General features: G+C 41.1%; 1 protein-coding gene across 3 annotated transcripts; it reads right to left on the reverse strand.

Moving 5' to 3' along the window:
* Positions 1-1,618: 1,618 nt before the first annotated feature.
* gabrg1 (gamma-aminobutyric acid type A receptor subunit gamma1) lies at positions 1,619-15,781 on the reverse strand. 3 transcript variants are annotated; one of them, XM_030356604.1, is made up of 9 exons: positions 15,493-15,781; positions 13,919-14,076; positions 9,581-9,648; positions 9,237-9,457; positions 8,502-8,584; positions 7,839-7,976; positions 7,558-7,710; positions 7,023-7,219; positions 1,619-4,678 (listed from the first exon to the last, which is right to left on the reverse strand). In XM_030356604.1, exons 1-9 carry the CDS (start codon positions 15,693-15,695, stop codon positions 4,394-4,396), a joined length of 1,506 nt encoding a protein of 501 aa, XP_030212464.1. In that variant the 5' UTR covers positions 15,696-15,781; the 3' UTR covers positions 1,619-4,393. The 3 variants fall into 3 exon arrangements, with proteins under 3 accessions (XP_030212464.1, XP_030212465.1, XP_030212463.1); XM_030356605.1 differs by having other exon boundaries at positions 7,038-7,219; positions 13,919-14,079; XM_030356603.1 differs by having other exon boundaries at positions 13,919-14,079.
* Between the last annotated feature and the right edge of the window lie 11,466 nt (positions 15,782-27,247).

Consider the following 27,247-nt stretch of genomic DNA (forward strand, 5'->3'; position numbering starts at 1 on the left):
GTAGTGTGAATCACAGGACATTTATTTGTCACGTGGCTTTCGTGTTCCGTACTTGTGAAATTTTTTTATGTACTTGAAGGATTTTTTTTTGTACTTTATGTAAAACATACTGTATTTGTTTCTGAAGCAAAATGCATTAGTTTGTGAATGATGTTTTGTATTTGCAAACCACAATGAGCGTGTGTGTGAATCATTGTGCGTGAGTAAAACACGTTTTGTGTGCGTGTGAATCATTATGCGTGAGCAAAACACGTTTTGCGTGTGTGCGGGGTTTTGGCATGATTCTAACTCCATAATCGTACTCTGGAACACGCTTCAATAGATTAACGTTCGTGCGCATGAGCACGCAATCGCGTGATACCGGGTTGGCCTAGTTGGGGGTTGCCTGGCGAACCATAGCGCGGCCAGTCGGCGCCGGTGTGTTTAGGCCTTCAACAGTGGTCATACAGGCAGCGCGGTTCGGTCCCGCACACGCCCGGACCCCCGTTGCATTAGCTATCGTCATGATCTCTATAGTAACGCTGATAAACATAACCCAAGTTCGCTGGTTAACAGTTCAATAACCAACACAACACAATCAAACATGGCCGATAGAAAGAAAAAATAACAAATTTTGTTTCAGCACGTTTTCCTCCTTCCTCTTGCTGTTGGTCGGTTCCAGCTGCTCTGAGCGTAGTCTCCTCGAGAACACTGTTGCAGTTCAAATACAAAATATATAGGCCTCTGGTCTTGGCAATCAGAGGTGAGACATTTGCATGCCATGAATATTTTTTGATATTTTTTGTTCACCAAAACCGACTCTGAGGGTCTCATTGCCATTAGTGACCACTGCAAAATCAATGAGAAATGATGCAATGACACCTTTAACCAATATAACACAAGTGTGAGTGGAATTGTTATTAATATTTATATTTTTTTATATGGGGGGAGGGCGCCAGAGGATCAGGGTAAGGTCAGGGGGTGCTACAACCTTGTCAATCACTCTCCCTTAAAAGGAGCAAGATCTACTGATCTATCTGTCTCTTTCTAGATAGAAAGACATATTTCATTGGTACTTATCTTGTTTTCGACCAAATATTATCTAGCACAAGCTCAGTATTTATAATTAAGTCATACTCCAATTGAGGGATCTTCATGCATGCATACAAACCCGTTTTAGATATATTATTTAGGAAATAGACAGATGAAATAGAACAATAATTCTATCATATTTTTGTATGATAAGTGTTTTGGTCCCTGAGTGTTTTTTCTCATTCCTAAAGCATGTCTCATTAGTAAAGCATAACAAGGACACGGTTTAGACCTCTATAGGCACTGCTTTATTGTCTCACAGTGTATGGAGTTGGCAATAAGAACATTGACAGAAGATTATTTGAGACGTATACAAAATCAATATGGCTTGAGGGAAATATATATATTAAATGGATTATATGGAGAGTTATGTTTGGGTCATTAATAGCAATCATGTATGGCGCAGACAACATTGCTATGTTCCATTCATATAATTCATTGCAACATGGAGCTACTTTGTGCCTGTGTGTATATATGTGTATATATATACACACACACTTTTCCTTATTTTCCCTTATGGTCCTTCAAACATTTGTGCTCAAGGTCATTGCATGAACAACGTTTATTTTTGTAGCAGAAGATACCACGGTGACACATGGATCTAGGAGGGCAACAGTACACTGAATATAGACAGGCAGCACTGAACAGTGAACGATTATTATCTTAATGACCTTATACTTTCCCAATGCAGTACAGCCATTGGAGAACTTGAACCAAGTCTGTGCTCACTGAAAGATGTACCCAGATGTATGCGACTATACAGCAGTATGACTCAGCCCAGACTGTTCACATTTACTTTTGGAGCTTGGAGGGAAGTACCCAAGGATAGAGGTTAAAATATCTCCCATGTCACAAGTGTAGTGTTAAAGAAAATCCAAGTTAAGGACAGTAGACTACACAAAGCACTACCCAATATCTATATAATTCCCTTGTTTTGGGTTTGACTTTTTACAGCAAAAAACATACTACATCTCTCAACAACAACATTTAACATGTTAAAAGGGCAACACAACACAATAATTCACCACCAATCATCACCACATCTTTGCAGCCCAAACATCCATCTTTGTTTGATCTATTTAGGCTGACATTCACTTTGTCTCCCACTCAACTCTAACGCAGGTTACTAAGTTCAGTGGTTTGATATTGGACAGTCACTGCCGGTCTTCATTCAGAATAATGCAGGGCACCACAGGAAAAGCTACAAAAATACTTTGGACATAAAAGACAACACTAGTAGCCCACTCCCACCCCTATAAGGGTGCTTCCCTTAGGAAACACCTTTTTGTTATTGAATAACTGGAACCAACTCCTTAGGCTGCATATTTGCAGCGAAGTGTAGCTTTTAGTATACAGCCTCATTAAAGCATCCGTAAACAAGCATGTTGCCATCCCCACTAAATACATGTGCGGGGAAAATATGTAGCAAAACAATTGGGAAATGATTACAGCTGGACTAACTTATGAAATGCAAGAATGAACTCATTGGCCGACCACATCACAAAAGGATCAAAACATGCATGTATCACGCAAATCATGTTTTCTTCCTTAACACACAAAAAAGTTGTAAGGATATATTAGACTGCTAAGATACTATAATGCAGCACACTTAATTGCTAATTCTTTGAAACATTATATATTAAATGGAATAAGAAAGTAGAAGGAGCAATATGCAGTGATAAAATGCTATATGAAAAGGTAGGTTTAAAACAGGCTGTAGCAGACTGCTACAGTAAGGCAGCATTGTTAGCTCTCATATTGTGTACAGGGCTTTCCCATAACATGTCAACTTACAGTTACAATATATATAATTATGAATGTTGCACATTTCACTGGCTGTTAAACTTTTTATTATTTCTCGGGGGAGGAGGGTATGGATTCTTAACATAACTTTGATTGGGATTCATAGCTCTTCTCTATTCTTTATGCACATTTAGCTTTGACACAGTCAGATCTGATCCCAAATATTGACATAAACGTATGGTTCAGTATCTTTGGCATCTGTAAAAAGTAGGCGGATAGGCCTGCAGTCGCGTTCTGGAGGTCTAAAGGTCTTATCATGCTGGTCACATTTCTACAGCTACGTGTTCATATTTTTTCATTTTGCACACAGAAAAAACGTCTTGAGTTTCACATGGACATTTGCTAACAGTGTGTACATGTACACCTACCTGTAAATCGAGCTGCTATTACCTCATGCAATATACAGTCTGTATATCTGTATAATCTATACTATATTTAACTATACCTACTCTAAAGTTTGAAAGAAATATGATTTCAGATGAATGTGAGGCAAAAAGTTCAGTTCTTTCATGCTGCTGTATTTAATGGCCATTTGTTTTGTGTTTCGTTATTGCTGCTGGATGGTATCGATACATTCTAAGAGGTGCAGTGCAACCAACTGAATCTCCCTCTGCTCCATCCCTCTCCATCGACCAGGAGGAGCTACGGTGGCCTGTAAGGTACCAGTAGGTATTCAAAATGATTTCATTGTCTAAAACAGCATAGAGGATCCAAGTGTCAAGGGGTGAGGTTCCTTGAAAGATTTATAATTTGTACTGAGTTATTTAGTCTGTAAAACTATAGGTCATAGCAGACAAGTAACCATTATGATTACAATAAATGCAAGGAGTCCCCTCGAGGGCTGTTTGTCCCTTCTGGGATACTGTACCAACATGGCGGCTCTGTGGAATAGGACCCCCCCCCGCCCCCATGCAGATATTAAGGGCTCATTATAAACTAAGAAAAATAATGATTCTAATTTCAAGGGAGTATATACTAATTAAAACAACCTTCTGATTATTATATTCAATAAAAAAAAATACACACTGCACCATTAAGACAGCTGCTATTCTGCAAAGGTATTATCTGATGAAATTGTACACATAGTGGGTTTTTGTCCAAATATATACACCATTATGATGCAGATTCTGCATCTATCTTGATTAGACATTTCAAGGATTCAAGATTTTGATTAAAAGACATTTAAGATTTTTGACTGGGATTCTGAAGACAATAATGATCGATTTTTAAGTTTACAAGTAAATTGTCTAAGATTTTAATGCAGTAATCAATTCATTTTAGACAATTTATTGGTATGCAAAAGACAAAAATGGGATGGGATTACCCATATAACAATGAAATCATATATATTTATTTTTTAACGTTTTTCGACAACCGGCATACCTCAATGATACTGCATTTCATCTCTCTCTTCCTGTTCTTAAATCTTTTGAAGAAGCACGTCAGCAGAGAGTAAAGAAATTATGACTTTATATAAGGGTGTCCATGGCAATTATCCTATTTGTTGCGTTCTTTTATTTTACAGATACAGATATCCTACCCAGTACACCAGGTTGAAAAGACCGAAGGCTGTGGGAAAAAATACTCTTGAATACGAGTCGATCTTGGAAACCCGCACATGCATTCTGTTTTCCCGCCAGGCCCCGGAACGGCAGTCGTCAAAGCAGCAGAAAAAGCTGGCGCAATCTTTACCGTCCAGACACTCGTACATGTAGTCGTCCTCCTCGTGGTACGGCAGGATGTGGTTCATGTGCAGCAGGGACGTCCCTGGCCGGATGTTCAGCAGGCTGGTGGACTTGTGGTGCTGAGTGGGACAGACAGAGAGATGCTTAGTGATGACAATGCTTAAGGGAATTGGGGCCAGCGTCATGGACAATGACGCACAATCGATCAAACTGTGCTACCTTGTGGTTCTGTAACGTTATAATACAGTATCAATATATGCTCCGCCTCCGCATAATCTTACAGTGTACCTGGAGTGAGTCTTGGTGTAAAATAACACGAATCTGTCGTGGGAGCATCGTCTAATAGAGGACATTGGTCTTGCTCATCAAAACCAAACACATAAGGTAGCATGTGTTGATAGGGTCAAAATGCTACCTTATGTGTTTGGTAGCATATATATGGTACAGTATGTGTGTTTTACACCTCTACTTCACAAGGGATACATTTTGTCGGCATGGGCAGAACCACCAGGTGACACGATTTGTGTCAATGCTGACAGAATATAATGCTGATGTCATTTTGAATGCCTTCTTTTCCTTGACCGTGCCGGGGGCTTGGCATGCACAGGGTTACATTCATCATTGTTTGTGTGTAAGGCGATGAAAGCACAGGTATTAGGTATTACTGTTCAATAGGTAGTTGGTTTTACATCCAATGCCATCTCTGTTCACTGTATTTTTCACCATCAGAACTTTGGGAGAGTTAAAATCAGTAGGTATTCATGTGCTCACATGTGCACATCTCGCGCAAAATTAAAGAAAACTTTTAATTTTGTGGTTATTGTTATTCCAGAGTTCTGTGACTGACTTATGGTCCTACATGGTTTAATCGATTACACTTTGGCTTGATATAACTGTTACACTTCTTCATAAATGTTAATGAAGTTAATCAAATTTAAAGATAGATTATAGAAATGTTTTAGTTTTAAATCATCCCTCAAATGCCTTCTGTTAGGATTTTTCTGCAGCAGCGGAGAGAATGTCAAGTTCAGTTTTTTGCAAGCCTGACTTTGTGATGGTCGGCTGGTTTGGAGATTATTATTGATTTACCACATTAACCATAAATATTCTCCGAACTTATTAATCACTGAATCAAATAGTCACCTACTCCGTAACCACACGGACAATTCAGATTGCTATTCGTCAAAACAAATGACTCGTTTGATTTAAATAAAAACGCATTTGGTCTCTTCCCTGAAAAAGGTGTGTTTAGTTCTTCCTTAAATGTTCAAGTAACCAAAGCTCAATGTCTTCTTTGCTGCTTGTTCCTGATTATTCCAACATCCCAGCAGTACCTGTGTGTTGTGGACCTTGGTATTCTAATCCAACAGTACCTGTGTGTTCTAGACCAGGGGTTTTCAAAGTGTGAGAGAGTGAGCCCCCCCTCAGAGAAAAAAATTCAGCTGAGCCCCCCCCCAATTTTATTTTCTAAATACCTGTGTTTTGAAAGCTATTTTAATTATTTTACACATTTCAAACATCTCCGATCATAATTTTAAAACATTTGGAACATATTTTTGAAACATTTAACCTTTTTTAAATACATTTGAACATGTTAATCTGTTTAAACTGCCAGTTTATAGATTCATTCAGGGTCCCCTACTCTGAATTTTCTGAGTCGAATCAGATCTGCCTTTTCAGTCCAGAGATTCAACTATTCGGCGGGGTTTGTTTACCGGCGTTGCTATGGTGACCTAAATTATTATCAGCAACTGAAAACGACACCGGTTTGAAACTAAAACTGTGATTCTGAAAAAAGTATAAATGCTATCAAAATTCCGTTTAGATAGTATTGAAGATACAAGTGTGTAGATTTGTTTAATGGTTTGAACGATGGTAAACGGTTGAAAAAGGAATGAGTTAAGATGTCTAGAAGTAGGTGTATCAGAATGGGCTGACGTCTTGAATGAAAACAGCTGAAAACGAAGCAGTATGAAACTAAAACTGTGATTCTGAAGACATTTTAAATGATATCGAAATTCTGTTTAGATATTATTGAAGATACAAGTGTGTAGATTTGTTAAATGGTTTGCACGAAGATAAACGGTTGAAAATTGATTTAGTTATGTTACTTCTACAGTTGAAGTACGACTGATGATTTGAATCATCGTCTTTCAGGGGTTTTTTCGGGTTTATTTTTTTCTCACGTCGCGCCCCCCCTGAAGAACTCTGGCGCCCCCCAGGGGGGGCGCGCCCCACAGTTTGAAAACCACTGTTCTAGACCTTTATCTTCGCATCCAACAGTACCTGTGCATTGTGGACCTCGGTATTCGAATCCAACAGTACCTGTGCATTGTGGACCTCGGTATTCTCATCCAACAGTACCTTTGCATTGTGGACCTCAGTATTCTCATCCAACAGTACCTGTGCATTTTGGGCCGTGGTCATTAGTACCTGTGCATTGCTGACCTTTATCTTCAGTACCTGTGCGTTGCTGACCTTGGTCTTCTTGGTGCGGTTGCTGGTGAAGTAGTGCAGCGTGCCGTACTCCATGAGGGCCGCGAAGGTGAAGATGAAGCAGACGGAGACGAACAGGTCCATGGCCGTCACATACGACACCTTGGGCAGGGACTTCCTGGAGATAGTGCTGAGGGTCGTCATGGTGAGCACCGTGGTAATACCTATCAATAAATATTATAACTATTATTCATATGTTCATTATTACAATTTGTATTTTTGTTAATAATAATATTTTATTGTACTAATAAGAAATATCTATTATTTATAACTTTTTTATTGCACAATGTATATGAAATAAATGATTAATAATAAACATGATGATTATTATTATATTATATATTATTATCATAGATACTGACTTCAAAATTATTCTAAATATCTGTGATGAGGATACACAGATAAACAGAATCCACAGAGCTCCATCTCTGGATGAGACATCAAATCAAGCTCCTTTACAGATCGAGTTCAGTTATATGTGTGAAATAAAAAAAATTCAAACCCAGAGATGTGCGGGCTGGTACTGCATCTTTGTTAATCCAGAAGGACACCCAAGACAAGACAACAATCATACTGCATGGTATGTACGTCTGGATAGTGAAGTATCCCATCCTCCGACTCAGGTCGAAGAAGATGGTCATGATGACGTATTCCCCTAAAAACATTGAAACAACCAATAGCGTTGGTCAAATCACACTCTGATGTCCACGCACCAACCGATGATCAATATCGTTGCTCCCATCACACTCTGATGTCCACGCACCAACCCATGTATGGTCTCACCTGACTGAGTGTGTGCCACCTCAGTCGTGTTCCTCAGCCCTACGAAGGCAAACTGGTAGAGTCTCCAGTAGCGCTGGTCAGCCACCTCCACCGAGCTCCTCTGCCAGCGGTACATGATCTCGTTCTTTGGGTAGCCATCTGGAAACGTCAGCAGAAACAAACACAGGCACACCAGGGACCAGGTTTCATACTCAAACAATCTGTATTCCAGCCAAAGGACAGCAATACAACTGCAATACACTGGTAAATGTCAATGGCACCAAAGGGAAAATAAAAGACATTCAAGACGGAGGAGATCTCCATCCACAATGCCATGGGATGGACTTGTACTTTCCACATGGGCCGGCGCATGTGGAAAATGACAGCACATGGCAAGACATGGAAAGCCAGAGCACAGTGTAGACAAATGATAAGTTACAGATGGCACAGATGAGTCAGAACAGGTGACAGGGTTAAGCGGACAGGCCCAAGGTCTTTACCAGTGACAGGTCATGACAGGGCATCTTCAAAACCTCTGCGATGGTAATGAGCGAGGGGGTGTGTTGTTGGGCTGTAGCCGTCAACACTTGTCCACACACTGTGGCCCCTTGTAAGCTACTTGAAGCTGAAGTTGAGATGATGGATTAAAACGGGGCGGGGGGGGGAAGCATGTCAGACACCTACAGCTCGAAAACTCCAGTGGGCAGGAGTGCTCATCCATTGGAAAGTTATGCAGCTTAAGGTAGCACTCCGCATTAATAGTCAACCTGACAAAAACAGAAATGGTGACAAAAAGAAAGCAGGTCTCAGAATCATTCCTTAGTCATTAGAGCTTAAAGGATATTCTGGGATCGACATCAGCACTGTTCCAATCCACCTCTGTCCCCAGCGACCTGCAGAGGCTCCTCATACCATATATTTTGGTTCAACCCTTTACCTCTTTATAACTAATTCTCTATATATCTAAATGTATCCTTTTGACATAATTTTAAAGCCTAAAAATGTATTTGTCTACCTATCCTTAAACATCTCTATACCTCAGAATTTGTAACATTATATACATAAATGGACGGATATGCTACCTTCTAACTCATATTTTTTTCCCTTTTGTATTGTCCTTAAATGGCAGCCATAACTAGTTCATGAAGGAAAACATAGCAGAAGAAACATACACACACACACACACACACACACACACACACACACACACACACACACACACACACACACACACACACACACACACACACACACACACACACACACACACACACACACACGAAAACAGAAAAAGTATGTATACAGCGGCACAAACAATAACAGCAACATTGTTAACAGTCGTTAAAACTGAAGAAATGGCTCTGGGAGGATATTGTGCACACATGTCCCCTGATCCAACATATATAAGGTCTACTCCACCTCAACGTGTACATCACTCTGCCATTGCTCCATAGCCTCAGGAGACGGTTCGGAGTGGTGATCCAGTGGGCGTCGGATTTCCTGGAGTTCCGGAAGAAGGTGTCAGGGATCCAGATCTTGCCCACCATGTTACTGTTGAGCATCAGCAGCTTCATGGAGCTGTTGAACTTGAGGCGGCTGTCGTACCACGTCTGGGCGAAGAAGATGTCGATGGTGTATTCCTGTGATGCCCACATCAGTAGGCAGCAGAAGGCACAGCAGGCGGAGGAGGCACATCAGTCCAAGAGGTAGCTATGTTTAAGTGTTCCCCTCGGGGCGTATTATGACACAAGGGTTTGGCTCACCATGTTGATGGGGTCGACCGGTCCGATGCTGTTGACGTACACCGCCGTCTCGATGACTGTTGGTCGCACTGAAACACAGCAGTCGTGATGCTCTCTTTAATTTCAGCATCATTATTTTATCAGTATTTGTCCATTTTTAAACACATAACACACACACACACACACACACACACACACACACACACACACACACACACACACACACACACACACACACAATTATTAGATGATTCACATTTATGCCTGAAATTTTGATAAAGGAATAATACATCCCGACATTCACTTTTAAGGTTTTAGGCTAATTTCAATGGTTGAGCTTAAATCACTTCAGCAGGGCCCACAGAGTCTACTTTCTAAGAATAGGGCTGGGCTTATGATGGAGTGATCAATATTCCTCTCCAGGATAATTTCCTCCTGACTGATATGCAGTAATAGGTGCTATATATCATGTGAACTTCTCAGCCATTATCAGCAAACAGAAATAGAACAGTATTCTCATTTTACATGTGAGAGAGATTACTAAATAGGTGAGCTTGCAGCCTTTGAATAATATAAACCTTGAACCTAATGAGGTGTACATGAACAGTGGAGATACTCTTATGTTGGAAAAGCTATTTGGCCTTTTGTTATCTCAGGGCTCTGGAGAACTAGTCTGAGACCCATCAGTCCGACCGCACTATAAGGGGCGAAGCGGCCAAGGTTAGTTGGTTCCTATTCCGTTACGGAGATAGTCTATCAAAGGGAGGCTTTCAGGAGGGGATTTTAATGTGTGTATTTCTAAAGTGGCTAGTCTGCACGGTGTTGATTTGACTGTTCTTCTTTGCAGAGTGTGTATTTGTATTGATTTAGTGTTCGCCAATCACGCTCTTCAAGATCCCAGCTTCGAGCCACATCATTGGTCGAGACATACGTGAAGCAAAAGAAATAGAAACGCACGTCCACCTTGATGTGAGCTGATGACAGAAGGAGGAAACAGATCTGGTATCTGGGCAAGAAATCCAATTAATGATCAAAAAATATTAATCAAACACTCCACGCCTAAGTAATAAATCATTAAATTCTACTTTGAATTGGCAATATATTCTCACAGACCGACCTTTAGATTTGAAGAATGTTTGTCTATTCTATTATTTAATTTTTGCATTATTATGAGTATTGAAAAAATAACCTACGGCCAATGCCAAGACGAATTTGAAGAGCTGTGGCCGCCTTACTTCTTGTTCCATCAAATGAATCAGAGGAGAGGTTAGGGCCTATTTGTGAACCGTTACCGCACAATAATTGTTAAATACTAGGGATGCACCGAAATGAAAATTCTTGGCCGAAACCGAAACCGAATATACTGAAACAGTTGGCCGAAAGCCGAAACCGAATACAGAATGTGGCTTGTGCTGTTTTTCATACATTTTGCTTTAATTTTTCACCATTGCATAAATCAAACAATTAAATGTCCTTTATAAACTTTTTTGTCTTTTTTGTTTATTTTTTATTTTATTTTTTTATCAAAAATAAAAATGATCGGTGTATTATTTTCGGCCTTTTTACTCCTTCGGCTGAAACCGAACATTATGTTTTGGGCCATTTTCGGTGGCCGAATATTGGGTGCATCCCAAAACTTCACTCATTATCTAGCAGGGTTACTTTTCTTTTACTCTAGCAGCTACAGTAGGCTAATAAACAACGGCAAATAAGAGCTGGTTTGCAATATATATTTGTCTATATCTTGTCACAAATTAATTTATTAGGCAGGCATTTTACTACTTTTAGTACTCATTGTCCAAGTACTTACCAGGGGCGTTTCTAGGTTTCATGAACATCCGGGGCTTAGCCCAATGGGAAACGAAAAATGCGCTTATAGTGCCTGGCAAAGTTTTGTATGTATTTATTGTGCATGCAAATTTTTTCATAATGCTTAACCTAGATTAACAGAATAAGATATTTATTATAGCTTTACAGTAAATAGCTACCAGACTGCTGTCCTGCTTATCCCCAAACACCTAAAGTCCCATTCAAGTTATTTCAGAGTAAAATAAATACAAGTGAGACAGAGCTTATATATATATATATATATATATATATATATATATATATATATATATATATATATATATATATATATATATATATATAGATATGACTGGGGATAGGATAAGTTAATTCACTTGAGGTCGTAAACAGTCTGGTTAGGTTTTTAAACTGTTTATTCTCTTGCCAGAAGGACTAGATCTAGAACAGGGGTTGGCAACACCAGGCACGCGTGCCACCACTGGCACGGGGCAGCATATTGGCACACTTAAAAAATAAATAAAAAAAAAAACTTCTTTTTTATTTTTATTTTATCATTATTATTTAAAAAATTCACAGCACAATGCGGCATCAAAATCATAACTAACGATTTTTTTTTTTGCACTTTATTCTGGGGCATTTCGCCCCAGTGAAAATATGTTTAAATTAGTTACAGAAAGCAGTGTTCTTAAATGGGATCAATTAATAGTTCTTAAACCTATGTTGTGGTTAATAGAGAAGAAAATATTTAAAATATTGTTGCAAGTGGCCTGTATGCATCGCCTTCACATGGTTTTGCAAAGCTGAACTTGTCTTAAAGATATTGATGTGAATGGTTCCAACATTCTCATCTATTCTCGTTTTTTACATTTCTCACAGTGCAAATATGTTTTTGAATGAGTTTCTGAAAATGGTGTTTTAAGATGGGACATATGTAATTATAATTTGTAAGCCCATGTTGCAAATATAACAACCAAAGAAACATTTAAAATGTTGATGCATGATTGTGGACTATATGGAAATAGTACCATTCCAGGTCTTCTGGAAATGTTTTTGGTCACTGTCTCATCAGCTAAATTTTAATATATTGTTGATTAAGGCACACTCATTAACGAGAAAATGTCAAACTGGCAGTGCATGTTAAAAAAGGTTGCTGACCCCTGATCTAGAAGGACTATGCTACTTTATTTTGAGATGTCCCTGGGATCCCCAAGTTTCTTTCTAAATAACTAACTACCAGTAGTGACTAGAATCATTTCATCACTTCTAGACTGAATTTAATTAATGCATTCCATAGTAACCAGTAAATATACCAATAAATATAGATTTTTAATTTTTTTCCGAAAAACTATATTCGAGGCCAATTAAATAATATCCGGGGCTTTAGCCCCGGAAAACAGCCTAGTGACGCCACTGGTACTTACTATCGCAAATGGATGCTTATCCATATTTTGAGAAAAGGTAAACATCCGAAGAGGGTTTGAAAGCACTGAAGTCTTTTTGTAACAGTTCAGACCGCTCATTGATGAATGTGTGCCTATGATCATTATGTGCAGTTTGTGGTGATTATTTTTAAAGAAATTGATATTTAACACAGACAATCCGCATGGCACAACCGCGATTGACACCCCTGATTGAAGTGCTGACCTGTTACATACCTGGCTACCTGCACAGCACCTGACGGTGTCTCCCACAAGGCTAGGCAGACCTGTGCTAAAGCTAGTAAGCTATTCACATGTTTTGGGTAAATGGCTTTTGATGGAAAACACATTTTTTCAATTGGATTTCATGTATTTTTTTACTGGTTTCTCCAAATTGCCTACCTTAGATTTAAAGCTATGCTTAACAAGCAGGTAAAGGCATTAAGTTAATTTGACTATGTAACATGTTGTAATATGCTGTTTTATTGGATGAAAAACCACACTGAAATCTCAGATGCTAACTTGTGTTGGTCTGTTAAGGGGTGACCATCCCATCCCGGACACAGTCTTTTTCCGATTCTCCTGCAGGAGGCTGCGGTCCATATGGACCAGGACTTCACACCACAATAACAGTTTCTTCCCCTGCGCAGTCAGCCTTCTGAAGAAGGCATAACCCTCATACACTGGGGGACACACTGGAGAACTGCGCAAAATCAGCTGATCGCAACGTTCCTTTTGTGAGATATTCAAACGCTCCGTGGTCGAGCAGCTGCCGTTTGATAAAAAAAAAAGGTGGAACAAAAAGCACTGCTGTTCTTAAAAAGTTGTGTATTGAAAATGGAAGAAGTTTCATAAGATCAGATGTTACTTGTGGGGCTATGTGTGGGATGCGTACCAAACACCATCTCCTGGTAGGCCTACTCACCAGAGTAACTCACTAAAAAAGTTAAGTTCACCCCGTGTATCAGTATTATATTTATATATAGTAAACCTCTAACTAGAGATATACCGCATCGAACCAAAGTCTGCAAAATGTCAATGATTCAATAATTTTACACTGTCAGGATAATTAACCACCCAAGGACAAATTAAGCAGTTTGTCCTTTCACAGACTCCCCTGTTCTGTCCTCACCTCCAATATCTGGTCGTAGTTTGTTGTCGTAGCCTAGGAGGAGTTTATTTAATATCAAGGTGACGTCGCTCTCGTAGACCTTGGGCGAGAGCACCCAGGTCTTATTGATGGGGACGTCCTCGTAGTCCTCCTCGTCTTGTTTGCTGGGTCCAAAAGCACTGCTATTGATAAAGAGGAGAGGACGACAAATACACAAACAATACAAACATGATAGATCACATGTTGGGGGAAGCGTCAGCCCCATGGACACAAACTGGGAGCTTCAGCTACAACCAATATGATCCAGAGCAGAACACCTGAGAACACCTGAGAGCACCTGAACACCTGAGAACAACTGAGAACACCTGAACACCTGAGAACAACTGAGAACACCTGAGAACACCTGAACACCTGAGAACAACTGAGAACACCTATACAGTCCTAGCGTCTCCCTAACTGCTTTTCTCTTCAAAAGGGGAGAATCAGGAGCATAAACACACCGCTGCATTTAATGAAGAATGTATTATTCTTAAACTGACCCCTATTCTGTATATAAAGATTTGATATCAAGAGGGTAAAAATGAACCTTGGAATATTGCAGATTTATGAGATGCAAATAGGCTACATTCTTTCTTATCAGGGAATGATCTGCGAGTTTAGTTAAATGAAACTCATACCCTCAAACACATTTCCTACAAGGGAAACCAGTGAGTCAAATATGAGTCACATTCATGAGCAATGCAATCTTCAATAACCTCACGTGTGTGAAAAGAACTTCATTGTCCGTCACATGGAAAAAAGGGGGGTCGAATGCGTGAAATTATGTTGAATTTGCCAAAACTGAAACATTTAAATTATTTCTGCAGTTTATTGGTTGGTAGATGTATCTGACTGAGACTGTTCACTGGGGTGTCATCAGAATGGCATCCAAGACGGATAGAAGGGAAGATAAGAGGAAGAATCCCCAAAACAGCCACCATACCTCTAAGCATTGCCTCCTGTACTGGACATGTGTAATGGCTGCTACACGATGGATACAATGAAATACAGCTGACAATGGGAATGAACATTTAGAGTTCAGTTTCATCTAGTTTGTCATGTTCACCTATTTGATTGCGCTAATGTATCTCATGTGATGCCTCTCTGACTTAAAGTCCTTAAGACTAGTTGCAAGCAATCAAGATCCTACAGAACAAAACATCGCACCTCTTTGTATTTTGGTTCTGGTTACGCTCAATGTATTCATTGTGAGCAGATATTAATTTGTACTGGGTGACATTGTCCACTGGATATCAGGTCACACACACGCGCACAGGCACACACTATTCAATTTAGCCTACTGACGAAACATTTCTCTCAAACTGCTACCACCAAATGTTGCCTTATACAACAGAATTTTGCATACCTAATTATGTAATCTATGTAAATTGCTGACGAATATAATTGTAGCCAAGGCTATGTGAACGAAACCCGAGGAAAACATCTGCAATAATTCTCCATTGTCATCCCCACTAGATGACTGTCCTGGCTCCAAGCAGCCCCACCAAAAGCTCCTCAGACATATTGCAGCATCACACTGATCGGGGTGTACTCACCAGAGTCCTACAAGAGCCAACACAAGCCAGGGAGCCATTGCTCTGCCTTTGACAGATTGCTGCAGAGCCTTGGCCACAATCACGCCGAGTACCGGTTTCACAGCCCCACGCAACAACCACCACGTTACAAAACGACCCGTCTGACGCGCTCTCCGTTTAAATTCACCTAAACCTGTATTGGCATCGGTTTGCCTGTTGTTCATTTGAAACTAAATGTTGCGATTCGTGGCTATTGAACCATGCATGCATCTCAATATATTCCGTGCACGGGGTAGACCTTCCCATCCGCCTCGAGGGGGGGGGGGGGGTAGAGAGACGCTCCTGCTGCACTCATCTTGCAGACCGCTGACTCTGCGCTCAGTTTCTGCAGTGCTTAACACTGATGACTCGTTTGGGGGACTTGGAATAACATAAAAAACGTAGGTCGATTTGTCTTTAAGAAAATGTGCATTTGTATTCTGGTGTAGCTGTGCTTTTTAGGGTGCCGTTATGATCTTTATTAGCTAGTCGGCCTATTAATAATTGTAATATTCTAATATGAATTATGGCTTCTTATTGAGTTAAACAAGGTCATGTTCAAAAGGCGAAAGGTTTCAGTTCTATAAATACATTAAATCAATATTCTGTAGGCCTATGTAAAAGCACTACAGGAAAGGTCATCTTCTACATATACACATACTAAGCACTTGGGTGCTAGACAACTGTATCAGCAGCTCGCTCATCCCTGGGATGTCTCTTTAACTCTCCACACTCTTCTTTATTTTGGATAAACACATGTTGTCTTATGAAGAAGTTCATGCACCTGTTACGTCAGCAAACACATGTTTACCATTGTTCACCTGCTCAGAGGAGGAATGGTAAAGTACACCAGTGGAGTCCACTCAATAGGATGGTTGTGTTGAGAAAGTTCAGCGCAGACATGAAAGTGGACGCAGTCCAACACAAGCAGTTGATGTGAACCACGCCCACTCGTATATATACATATGTCTGCACTGCAATTTCTACTTCCACCGGGTTTGAACAATGGTATCATTGAGCAATGTTAAAATAAACCAATTTGAGCTTCTGTGATCACCAGAAGGCCGACATCTTAAGGTGACCAACGTAAACCTGTCATGGCCACAGCTGTCGTGCTGTGTGTTCTTCCCCTGTGCCTGGCGCACGCCCCCTGTTTGACTCTGTGCTGTGCCTGCCTCACTCAATTGTTCACTTCTGGCCTGCATTAGCTAATCAACTCCCCTTAAAATACACCTGGTTTCCCTGCTGTCGTCGCCAGATCGCACTTCTGACATCAGTGGTAGTTTTTCGTGCCTGGATCCAGTATTTATGTGTTGTTTGTTCTCTTGTTAAGATCTCGTGTCTCACCTTTAGTTCCTTTTGTCCTCAGTGTGTTTTGTGGACCATCACCTCCAGCCAGCCTGCTTCATTCACTCCAGCCTGAAGCTCCCCACTCAAGAACCTGTCCCCTGTCTCACTACTCTCTATTCAAAATGAACCTGTTCACACTCCAACGTCCTGTCTCTGTGTTCTACTCTTGGGTCCAGCTGCTATCGAACCCTAACAAAACCAATGAGAGCTTATGTGATCACCAGTAGGCCGATATCATGAAGTGACCAACATGGGTAAGAAATATATACACAAGATATAAAACAACTGTAAACAGATATTCTCCCTTCGTCCTGATTTCACAACGTGACAAATCTACGTTTCCTCCTTTCTTTCTTTCTTTCTTTCTTTCTTTCTTTCTTTCTTACTTTCTCTCTCTCTTTTTCGTTGGTTTGTTTGTTTGTTCTCTCTCTCTCTCTCTCTCTCTCTCTCGTTTGTTTGTTTGTTTGTTTGTTTCTTCTTTCTTCCACCCAGCGAGCCACCTCAGACCATCCTGATTGGTACATTCTGACATCTAAGCATATTATTGCCAACCTGAACATCTGGATGGTCTCTGGAGGGTCAATTGTCAGTCGTATTCAAGAGCCTTTCCACGAGTTGAGTACGAGAGTCAGCAAACATTAAAGCCCAAAACATGGTGAGAGGTTACACACAAACCTTTGCCTGGCTGTTGATCTGCTGCAGTATGTGAAGCTCTCAGCCACAAGTAGGTTACATCCTGACCTCACATATGGAGTGTTGGCAAGTAGATAAATTAACATTTAGTGAACATACAGTAACAATGGTCCCACTGACAGACATACACATGATTTGCCTCGGCCAGTCAGCAGGAGTCGGTGGTCAAATAATCAACCTTGTCAAGTCGGCCAAATGCCCGGTGAAGGAGGCCAGAGCTCTCTGTAGAGCAGAGTGCTGATCGGCCCTATCAGGTCTGAGTCCCATCAGCACATTCACACTGAGGACTAAAGGCCTTTCTTACACTCTGAGGAATAAAGGCCTGACTTACACTCTGAGGACTAAAGGCCTGTCTTACACTCTGAGGACTAAAGGCATGTCTTACACTCTGAGGACTGTGAGAAAGTGAAACCCCTTCTCACTGTCTCTCACTAAGCAGGAAACTGATTGTTGTCATTTTACTTCTGCCGCAGTAGGGGCAGTATGTCAGTCCATCTAGCCTTGGCCAGGAAATGTTCCCCCATGTTAGTGGTACGGCTTGACTGGCCTTGATAATTCCTTGGCTTATTTAAGGGGTGTCTCATTTTGTGTTGGGTGAGTGAGGGTAGGTGCTGGCTTTATGGGAGGCCAGTACATGAAACGCAACGCAATGCTAAAGTTTTGCTGTGCTATGCTAAAGTATTCTATGCTAAGTTGCTAAGTTGCTATAAGCTTTTTGAAACATTTATTTATATTTTGAACGCTGGATTTATTTTAATTTACTTTTGGACCCTTTTTGAAGGAACTAAAACTTCACTCCTTTTACCAAACGGAACTGCCACCCCTCGTTTTGTTGTCGGCACTCTCCAGTCCACAGAGTCCGTACCCCAAACACTCGGGTTCACCACGTCGGCCCCTCACTAGGGCTAAAGGCTTTTCTTACTCTCTGAGGGGTAAAGGCCTGTCCTACTCTCTGAGGGGGGAGAGATGAATCCACAGACTAAGGGATACTTAGTAATAAGGATAATAAGGACCACAATGGAAACAAACCTTTCGGCTTTATTGTGTTTTTATCCTTTTATAGACTTCTCGTTGATTGTTGTTAAATAAAGTATCCAACCAATACATTGAAATGTCGCAAAGAAGCATTTTTGTTTCAAAGACGTTGCTGTGATCCATAACATCCAGAAGGAAACAGCACAAGAATGCTGCAGCTGCATCCAACCCCTCCACCCCCCCCCCCCCCCACACAAACATACACACACGCCTATACCCCCCCCACACACACACACATACACACCCGCATACCCCCCCCACACACACACAGACATACACTCAAATACTCCCCCTCCCACACACACACACACACACAAACAGACTCCTATAAATACGCATACACAAATGTCAAAGACATACTATTACTATAGTTGTCAGTACAGTTTACATCCTCACACACACACACACACACATACACACACACACACACACACACACACACACACACACACACACACACACACACACACACATGCGCAGATGCACGCACACACACACACGTTCACCTATACACACAGTCGTATGTGTGTGCGGGGGCACTTCATTTCAAGGGTGAATAAGCCTTGTAACAGTCTGTGGCCAGAGGGAGAGTGCTGTCCACACTGGTATGCCCTCCCCCTGTTGTCGCTGGCTCCGCCTTTACTCAGTCAGCCAACATCAGGGGAAACCCTTCAGCACAACCTTCAGCTCTTAGCAGTCGTCAGCCTCCAACCCTCCAGGACCGTCTCACATGGAGCTGTTCATGAATCCCAGTGTTACCAGCTCCAATATGTTATTTAAACACAATAATCTACCCAAAGCTTGAAAAGATTGTTGGAGACGTGTGTGCTTTCCACTTCTACTTCTGTTGGTGCAACTGGAACCCATGCTGATTCGGTTTGTGGGGGAATTGCTCCAGGTCTTACTGGTACATTCTGATTATTTTTCTGCATACAATATACTTCTTTTTTTTATCACTTGCCAACAGAATGTTTTAGTGGGGTTAAATGGTGAACGGCCATAACGCGTTGCATAGCCCAGTGCATCATCCATTAAAAACCATCATCTTGTGTAGTGCTCTGTACATTAGTGTCTGCTGTGATAGTATCTCTCGCCTCAGAAGGTTTTTCACAGCTCTGCTGTCACACTCTGCATACCCACATTATCCGTTTTTAAGTTATTTTATTATTGACACTTTTTTCACATATTCAAGAGATTGAACATATGAAAAAAGTGACTTCAAGAAGAATGCATCTTATACCAGTGAGATTAGCATACTATGTTCTTTGTATATGCTTCAGTCACTAATCAAATGTTTGCAAAGTTGTGTGGGACACAATATTCACATGCATACTATTGTATGCTGGTACAAAGCAAAGATTGCACCAATATGCTCAATATAGTCATTACTTAGGGTGATCCAGGAGATCAACATGGCTAAAGTGGGTGATTTCTCATCAATCTTATGTGAGGCTAACATACACATCGAACATTGAAATGGCTTACATTGGGGAGGCATAAATATCATCATGTTAGCCCGTAAACCCTGAAAAGATAACATACCATGAGATACTTGCTATTGAATGATGCCCTCATCATTATGCCAATCATAATTATCCTTATTTGAAAAAATGTTTTCATATCTTGGAAAATGTTTAGGGTTAGTTGAATGTAAAAAGATATTGAATACAGTTTGAATAATGAGAATATAATAATGAGTTAGCCTAAATAGCTTTAATGAGTGTCCGTAGCTACATTACATGAACCAGGAAACATTTGTTATATAAATACACAAATTTAAGGCATTAGGACAACATGTTTCACAGTTTCAAGTCAAGAACAAAGGTAACAATATTCAGCCAAAAGAAAATGTGTTAATGCTACGGCATAATCACGGCTTGTGTGTCTATGTGAAATCCAAATCTGGCGAAACACAAATATTGTTTTTTCTGAAAAAAAAAATATTTTAAACTATTATTTGTCAAAGGAAGAAATAGACATAAAAATATAGCTGGTGTTGCTCATACCTCTGAGCATGGTTGGTATTTAATATTTAATAAATATTTTATATATGATATTATTATTGGTCTGCCAGGATAGTGGAGAGAGGGCAGATTGAGAAGGAGCAACACAGGCTTATCTTACTACAATAATAGCAGGCCTGTCGTACCAGTTACTCAAATTGGTCAGTTCGCATGGGCCACCCCACGGAAGCGCACACACACGAGCGCAAACACACACACACACACACACACACACACACACACACACACACACACACACACACACACACACACACACACACACACATGCACGCACACACATCGCATGTCAAGAACACACACTCACGCGCACCCACCGCAGCGACACTCGCCCATGTAAGACGTTGGGCCCGTTTCAGAAAGCAGGTTTAGTGAAAACTCTGAGTAAGTTAACCCTGAGATGAGGGAAACTCTGGTTTTTCAGTTTCACAAAGCCAGTTCAGCTTTACTCTGAGTCAGTTACCCTGGCAACATACTCCGTGAACCTAACCTGCTCGCTGGCAGGTTTTCTTCAACTAACCCAGAGTTTCTCCTGCTCTTAAATTGAAGCCTGCAGACTGAAGGCAGTGGCAGACATGGCGTGTCCTTTTATTGAAGAGCCAGTTGATGTCGAGGCGCAGATACTTGGATGTTTTATCATTCCCTGATGAGTAGCTACCTGTTTGAGCGTTTCCGTTTCTCTGCATCATCAATAATTTATATAAACAATATTCTCAGCCCTCACATCGCTCACATGACACATCGTGGACACGCTCTCAGTTCCGAGCATTTTTGTATAACGTCGGTGATGCAGAGCATGTGTCCAAGGCAACTGTCTGGCGGGCTGTCTGAAATGTGACACTTGCACTGAAACGGCTACTATGCACGTTTGTAGTGTTCCCAAGTCACAGACCCACCAGACTTCTCAAAGAAGAGTTCCACATAATTGCAGGTATCAGTCTAAGCAGTAATTCATTTATGTTATAAAGCTTTGAGACTTGAAGCACTAATCAGTCAATTTGATATATTTTAGGGTTTCCAGGTGTGATTGGCTGCATAGATGGCACTCACATTCCTATCATAGCTCCTTCAATAAATGAAGGAGATTATGTGAATAGGAAATCTCTCCACAGCATTAATGTACAGGTAGGCCTAAATAGTAGCCTTTAACATTCCAAATGAAATATGCTTCACTATACAGCTAATTACTGTTCTCCACTGTGAAGATCATATGTGACGCAGCCCACATGATAAATAATGTGGAAGCGAAGTGGCCTGGGTCTGTGTATGACTCACGAATGTTTCGTGAGTCTACACTGAGTGCCAGATTTGCCCGTGGTGAGTTTATATATATAGTTTATATATCCAGTATATAGTTATATCCTATGATCAATATTTTGTTTCCTCCTATTACAACTGAAACAATAAAGTGTATCTTGTATTATCATAGGAGAGTTTGATGGTTATCTACTCGGAGACAGAGGGTACCCCTGCCAGCGCTATCTGCTGACCCCTTACCCTGACCCTGACCCTTGCCCACAGCAACACTACAACTTGGCTCACTGCAGGACACGAGCCAGAGTGGAGATGACCATCGGCATGCTCAAGGCCCGGTTCCAGTGCCTTCGAAGGCTCAGGGTCACCCCAGAAAGGGCTTGTGACATTATAGTGGCATGTTTGGTTCTCCACAACATTGCCACTATTAGAGGAGAACAATGTCCTACTCTTTCCCCCAATGATCCAGATAATAATCCTGACCCCCCTGCTGATGCACGAGATGGAAGAGCTGTTAGAGACATGATATGCTTCAATCATTTCTAACTGACTCTGCCTTTTTTCTGTTGGCTATAATGGAGGTCAAATTTTAAGATAACCAGAAAACACAAATTTGGAGACTTGTATGTATAAAAGGCATTTAGGTGTTGCTTTCATATAGACAATATTAAATACTGGCAGTGTTGAGATTTTTCTTTGTTTAGCAGATTTCCCTAATTACTTAAATATATCTATCACATGTTGAATGCAGCCACTAAGTAGCCGCGTTTACATGGCAGATCTATGCCGCATAGATTTCTATGCGGCATAGATCTGTTCCTAAAATGTGTTCCGAATGTACTGTATACATGGCAGTAACAAAAGTGTCCGTTATGTCTCTCGCGCACACCTGACACGTCTCTGGACCGGCGGCGACATAATGGATGTCTTATCACTATCGGGGATTTTAAATTTGATTTTAATAAAAGCACAGCAGGAGAGAGCTTTTCTCTGCCTGCTCCTTCAATTAAGAAGGAGGAGGACAGCGCAGCAACGTCAATTTCTCGTCAGATCTTTATATTTACCCTATGCTCCGCCGCAAACGAGGAATTTGGATGCGAGTCCGCAGCCAAGACTGGTGGGAGAGAGTGGTCTTACGGGAATTTAGTGACCAGGAATCCTCGAAGGTCCAATTGCGCAATATTGCAGCTGCCATCTCTCTAAGTTAAGAAGTATTTTAACGTTCAGCCTGCAAAAGTACTAGTAGTAGCCTACTCATTTACAGTTATCTCGGACGCGCGCGGACACCTCATTAATAAACACCCAGGCCCCGTGGCTTAGCAACCGGACACGCTTACCGGACTACTTTTACGAGCGATAACAAAGACGTGAATCAGGCAATGAATCCACTTTCCTTGACAGCGGTGAAGTTCGGTGTGCTTAAAAGTACAGACGGAGCTCAGTGAACTACTGCGGCTGCTCTAAGTTAAACCCCAATCTATGCGGAATAAGTGTATACATGGCGATTTAAAACGGACTACACCACCTATTCTATTCGGCATAGAATCTATGCCGAACAGATAATAAACAGTAGTAAACGCGGCTAATGCTGTTTAATGAGGGCAGGCTAAACAACATCACAATTGCTTGTACTTAAATTATACCTTATCTGTTTGAACTACATTTTTATATTTCATTTTTAGTTGCAGCCAAGTCCGTTTGGGACCTGTTGGGTTGCAGAGAAAACATTTTCTTTTTCTCAAATACTCTGACTCGGTCAGCTATTTTTTTCCACGCGAGCTCCCGCTTTTTGGCTGCTGCCATAGTATTGCTTTTTAGTAAAAAGATATGCTCGCTTTCTGCATATGCAGTCATTAAGATTTGCAACTCCGCTGGGGAGAAGTAGGAGGATCGAGGCTTGTTAGTACTTGTTGCCATGGTGAATCATGTTATCTGTGTTCCATTGATGAGGGCTTTTTATATCCTCATGCACGAGCTTCACTCAGAGTTACCTTGACTCAGAGTTGATTGAACTAAAGCGTTATCACCTGAGGCCTGTTTCAGGTGCGTTCAGAATCGCAAACATAGGCGAACGTTCGCGAACGATTTTAAACATTTTCCGTTAAACGAACATAAGCAAGCAAACGTTTACGAACATAGGCAAACTGTCTGAAGAGGTAGTTCTCCACAAACACTTCGGCTACGTGACATTCGTTGCCATGGCATTAAAATAAACTATATTGAAATCATTTACTCCTTTCCTACACAGAAAGCAATAGATAAAACGTTTCATATAGCCTATCTACACCCTTACTTCAACTGTTGTCTTTTGCATCCTAAAATGCGATTTGAACGTTATATCGCAGTAAGTGGGTACAACTTCGGTGACGTAGCCCTCTATTCTTGAATTTTCCGTACTGGTTGTCTGCAGTAGGCTTTCAACGAGGTCGACCACTTGCAAATCCTCTTCTGTAAACTCTTCCATTAACATGGAGGCTGCCGCTAATACCATGGCCTTCGTATCCATTTATTTCGTTTACAGTTTGTTTAGAACGGTGTTCAAAAATCGTTCTAAAATTAATTGTTTAATGTCAACGCGTTCGTTGCGAACGTTCGCCTATGTTCGCTGAACTTGAACGCACCTCTGGTTTTGAGGCAACCCCGAGTTTGTTCGCTCTGAGTTAGTGGAACTCTGGATTTTCCGTTTCAGGTAGCAGGTTCAGCGCAACCGAGAGTTAGTTGCTGCGGCAACATACGCCGTGGGTCTAACCTGCTCGGGAGGTGGTTAGACCTACTCTGAGTTTGTTGTCTATAAGGCTGAAGGCAGCTCTCCGACAGAAGGAAGTGTTAGAAATGGCATGTCCTTTTCTACGAGAGCCTGTGTACGTAGAGGCTTCGATCCTCAGAAGGAATCTCCGTGAGGAACGATTATTAAGACCCCGGTTGGGTATACTTTATTTTCCTGATAATTTTCTTCACGAGCGCTATCTTTTTTAAGCGCAATCCATCATTTATTTAGACCACCTTCTCAGCCCCCATGTTAACTGTCAAACGCACCGGGGGCATGCTTGAAGTTTAAGTTTTTTGACGCAATTAACGCATGAGTAGAATGATCTGCCCCGTGCATCCAACCCGCTCTGTAGGCTACTACAGTCACTTTAACGTTGTGGCTTTCCCATGATCAGAGTAGCTGACTAACCACGGACCTATAACTGCTGCAAGTCAAGAAACTAATTTTAAGAATGCAAGGCAGAAAAGTCCCTGGTACTGCTTTTAACCAGATGCTGTTCTTCTCTACACGCACATGCGCAGCATAATCGTATGCAATGTTCACTGAAGTAAAACCCTTTGAGTAAACTGTTCAACAAAATAACTTGTCCCACCACAGCCCGTGTTCTAATAAAGACAATCTACTTTTTATGAGGATTTCTTTATTTCCCTGAAAGCACAAAGTCATTCATATTGGGTATGTTTTTAGAGCAGGGAACAGTATCCCAGTTTCCACCTCACCCACCTTTAACTTATGTTCCAAAATTTGGATCTCCAAAGCATCCTTTTGCATCTTTTGAATTGTTACAATTGCATGAAGGTTGGTGAGGGCATCTGGTTCAAGTAGCCTAGGGCGATGACGCCATCAGTAACTGGAAGAAGATGATTAGACAGTGAAATGATTACTTGAGCCAGAATATTGCTCCATCTAATTTGTAACGTGCTGTGTTGCGTGTACATATTTAATTATTTTGAATAACCAACCTCTTATAAAGGCATTTCTATCCTGGAGGGTGGGGGGGGTCAGAGGAGCTCCCCCCAGGGATGCCCTCAGCCACAGGACGCATACTCTGTTCGCTGAGGGCCATCCCCTCAGCCTCTGTGAGGGCTGCAGAGGTGGACCCCCTCCAGTCTTCCGGGCCTCTGCTTTTTTTCGATTTGCTAACATGGAGGAAAATGTTACCCTAAAATTCAGTAAGCGCTATTTTGAAGACATGTATATATATATATGTAATGCATTTTGCCTAGGTGTAGCCTTCTAATATATCTAAATCCTATTAACTATTGGCAGTGTTGGGGTGGCTGGGAAATGTACTACTTACATTTACTGCTTAAATATAGTCCCATCACATGTTGAAAATAGCTGTTAAATTAGGTAGAGCAGGCAAAACAGCACAATTGATTTGATTTCAATTAAACATTAGTTTACATTTTTGAACTATATTTTTGTACTTCATCTTGGGGTTGCGTAAATTGACACACACACATACACACAATTTACATATTGAATGAGTGGAAGATATTAAACTATCCTCTTATTTTATTTTACTAATTTATTTTACACAGGCATTGACTTGTTTAGCTATTTCATGCCAAGCAATCTCTCGCGCTCTCGCTGCCGCGGCGGTATTGTTTTTTTTTGTTTAAAGGGGTAACTGCTCGGCATACGCGTTCATTAGAATTTCCAATTCCGTGGGGAAAAGTAAGTGGATCTCCGCTTTTGGTCCATGTTTGATCATGTTATCAGAGATCCATTGATGATGGCTCTTTATAGTCAACAGGCACGCCCCCAACCCAGCGTGAACACACCCCGAGTTGATTAAGCCAACGCTGATCACCTGTTCTGAAACCGAAAACCCAGAGTTGCTTTTCAACCCTGAACTCTGAGTCAACCAACTCAAAGCGCAGGATTAAACTCAGAGTATGTTAAACCAGCTACCTGAAACAGGCCTCTGTTCTGAAACCGAAAATTCAGAGTTTTACAGCTCAGAGTTGGTCAACCTAGAGTTAAGGTTTTAACTTAGAGTTTGTTTAACCTGCTTTCTGAAACGGGCCCGTTATGTTTTTAAAGGGGGCGTATTATGAAAACAACTCTTTTCCTGCGATTGGGGTGCTGTTTTGGTTCTCTGGTGCTCCCACACGCATACAAACTTGAAAAAAAGTCAGTACATGATTTTTTGGAGTGAGATACGTATTTCTGAAAGTACCCCTCCTACCGTTAGGCTACCAAACGAGCGAGTCAGCCTCGGCACCCCCTCCTACGTAGGAAGGGGGCACACTTGAATATTATGGTGTGTTCCTGAATCCTCGGACGCCAGCCTTCCGAATTGCACGTTTGACGTCACTTCCGTTCTCGGAGCATTCATAGCGTTCCCGTCTTAGTGATTGTGGCATGAAATTGGTTAGTCGTTGTTTATTGTTAGCTACATAAGCCTCTTTGGCTAACTAGCTCGAAAACAAACAACACAACTTTACATTGTATTGCACGCACAGCAAGACCATGCATAAATTGGTGACCGGAATAAAGTAACAATGTGATCAAGTGTGTAAGAGCATTTAAAATCATAAATAAAATGACCTACGTGGTACAAATACAAAAAATAAACTCTTCACGGACGCAGCCATTTTGTTGAGAG

Source organism: Gadus morhua, chromosome 5 (assembly GCF_902167405.1).
Source record: "Gadus morhua chromosome 5, gadMor3.0, whole genome shotgun sequence".
Lineage (NCBI taxonomy): Eukaryota > Metazoa > Chordata > Actinopteri > Gadiformes > Gadidae > Gadus > Gadus morhua.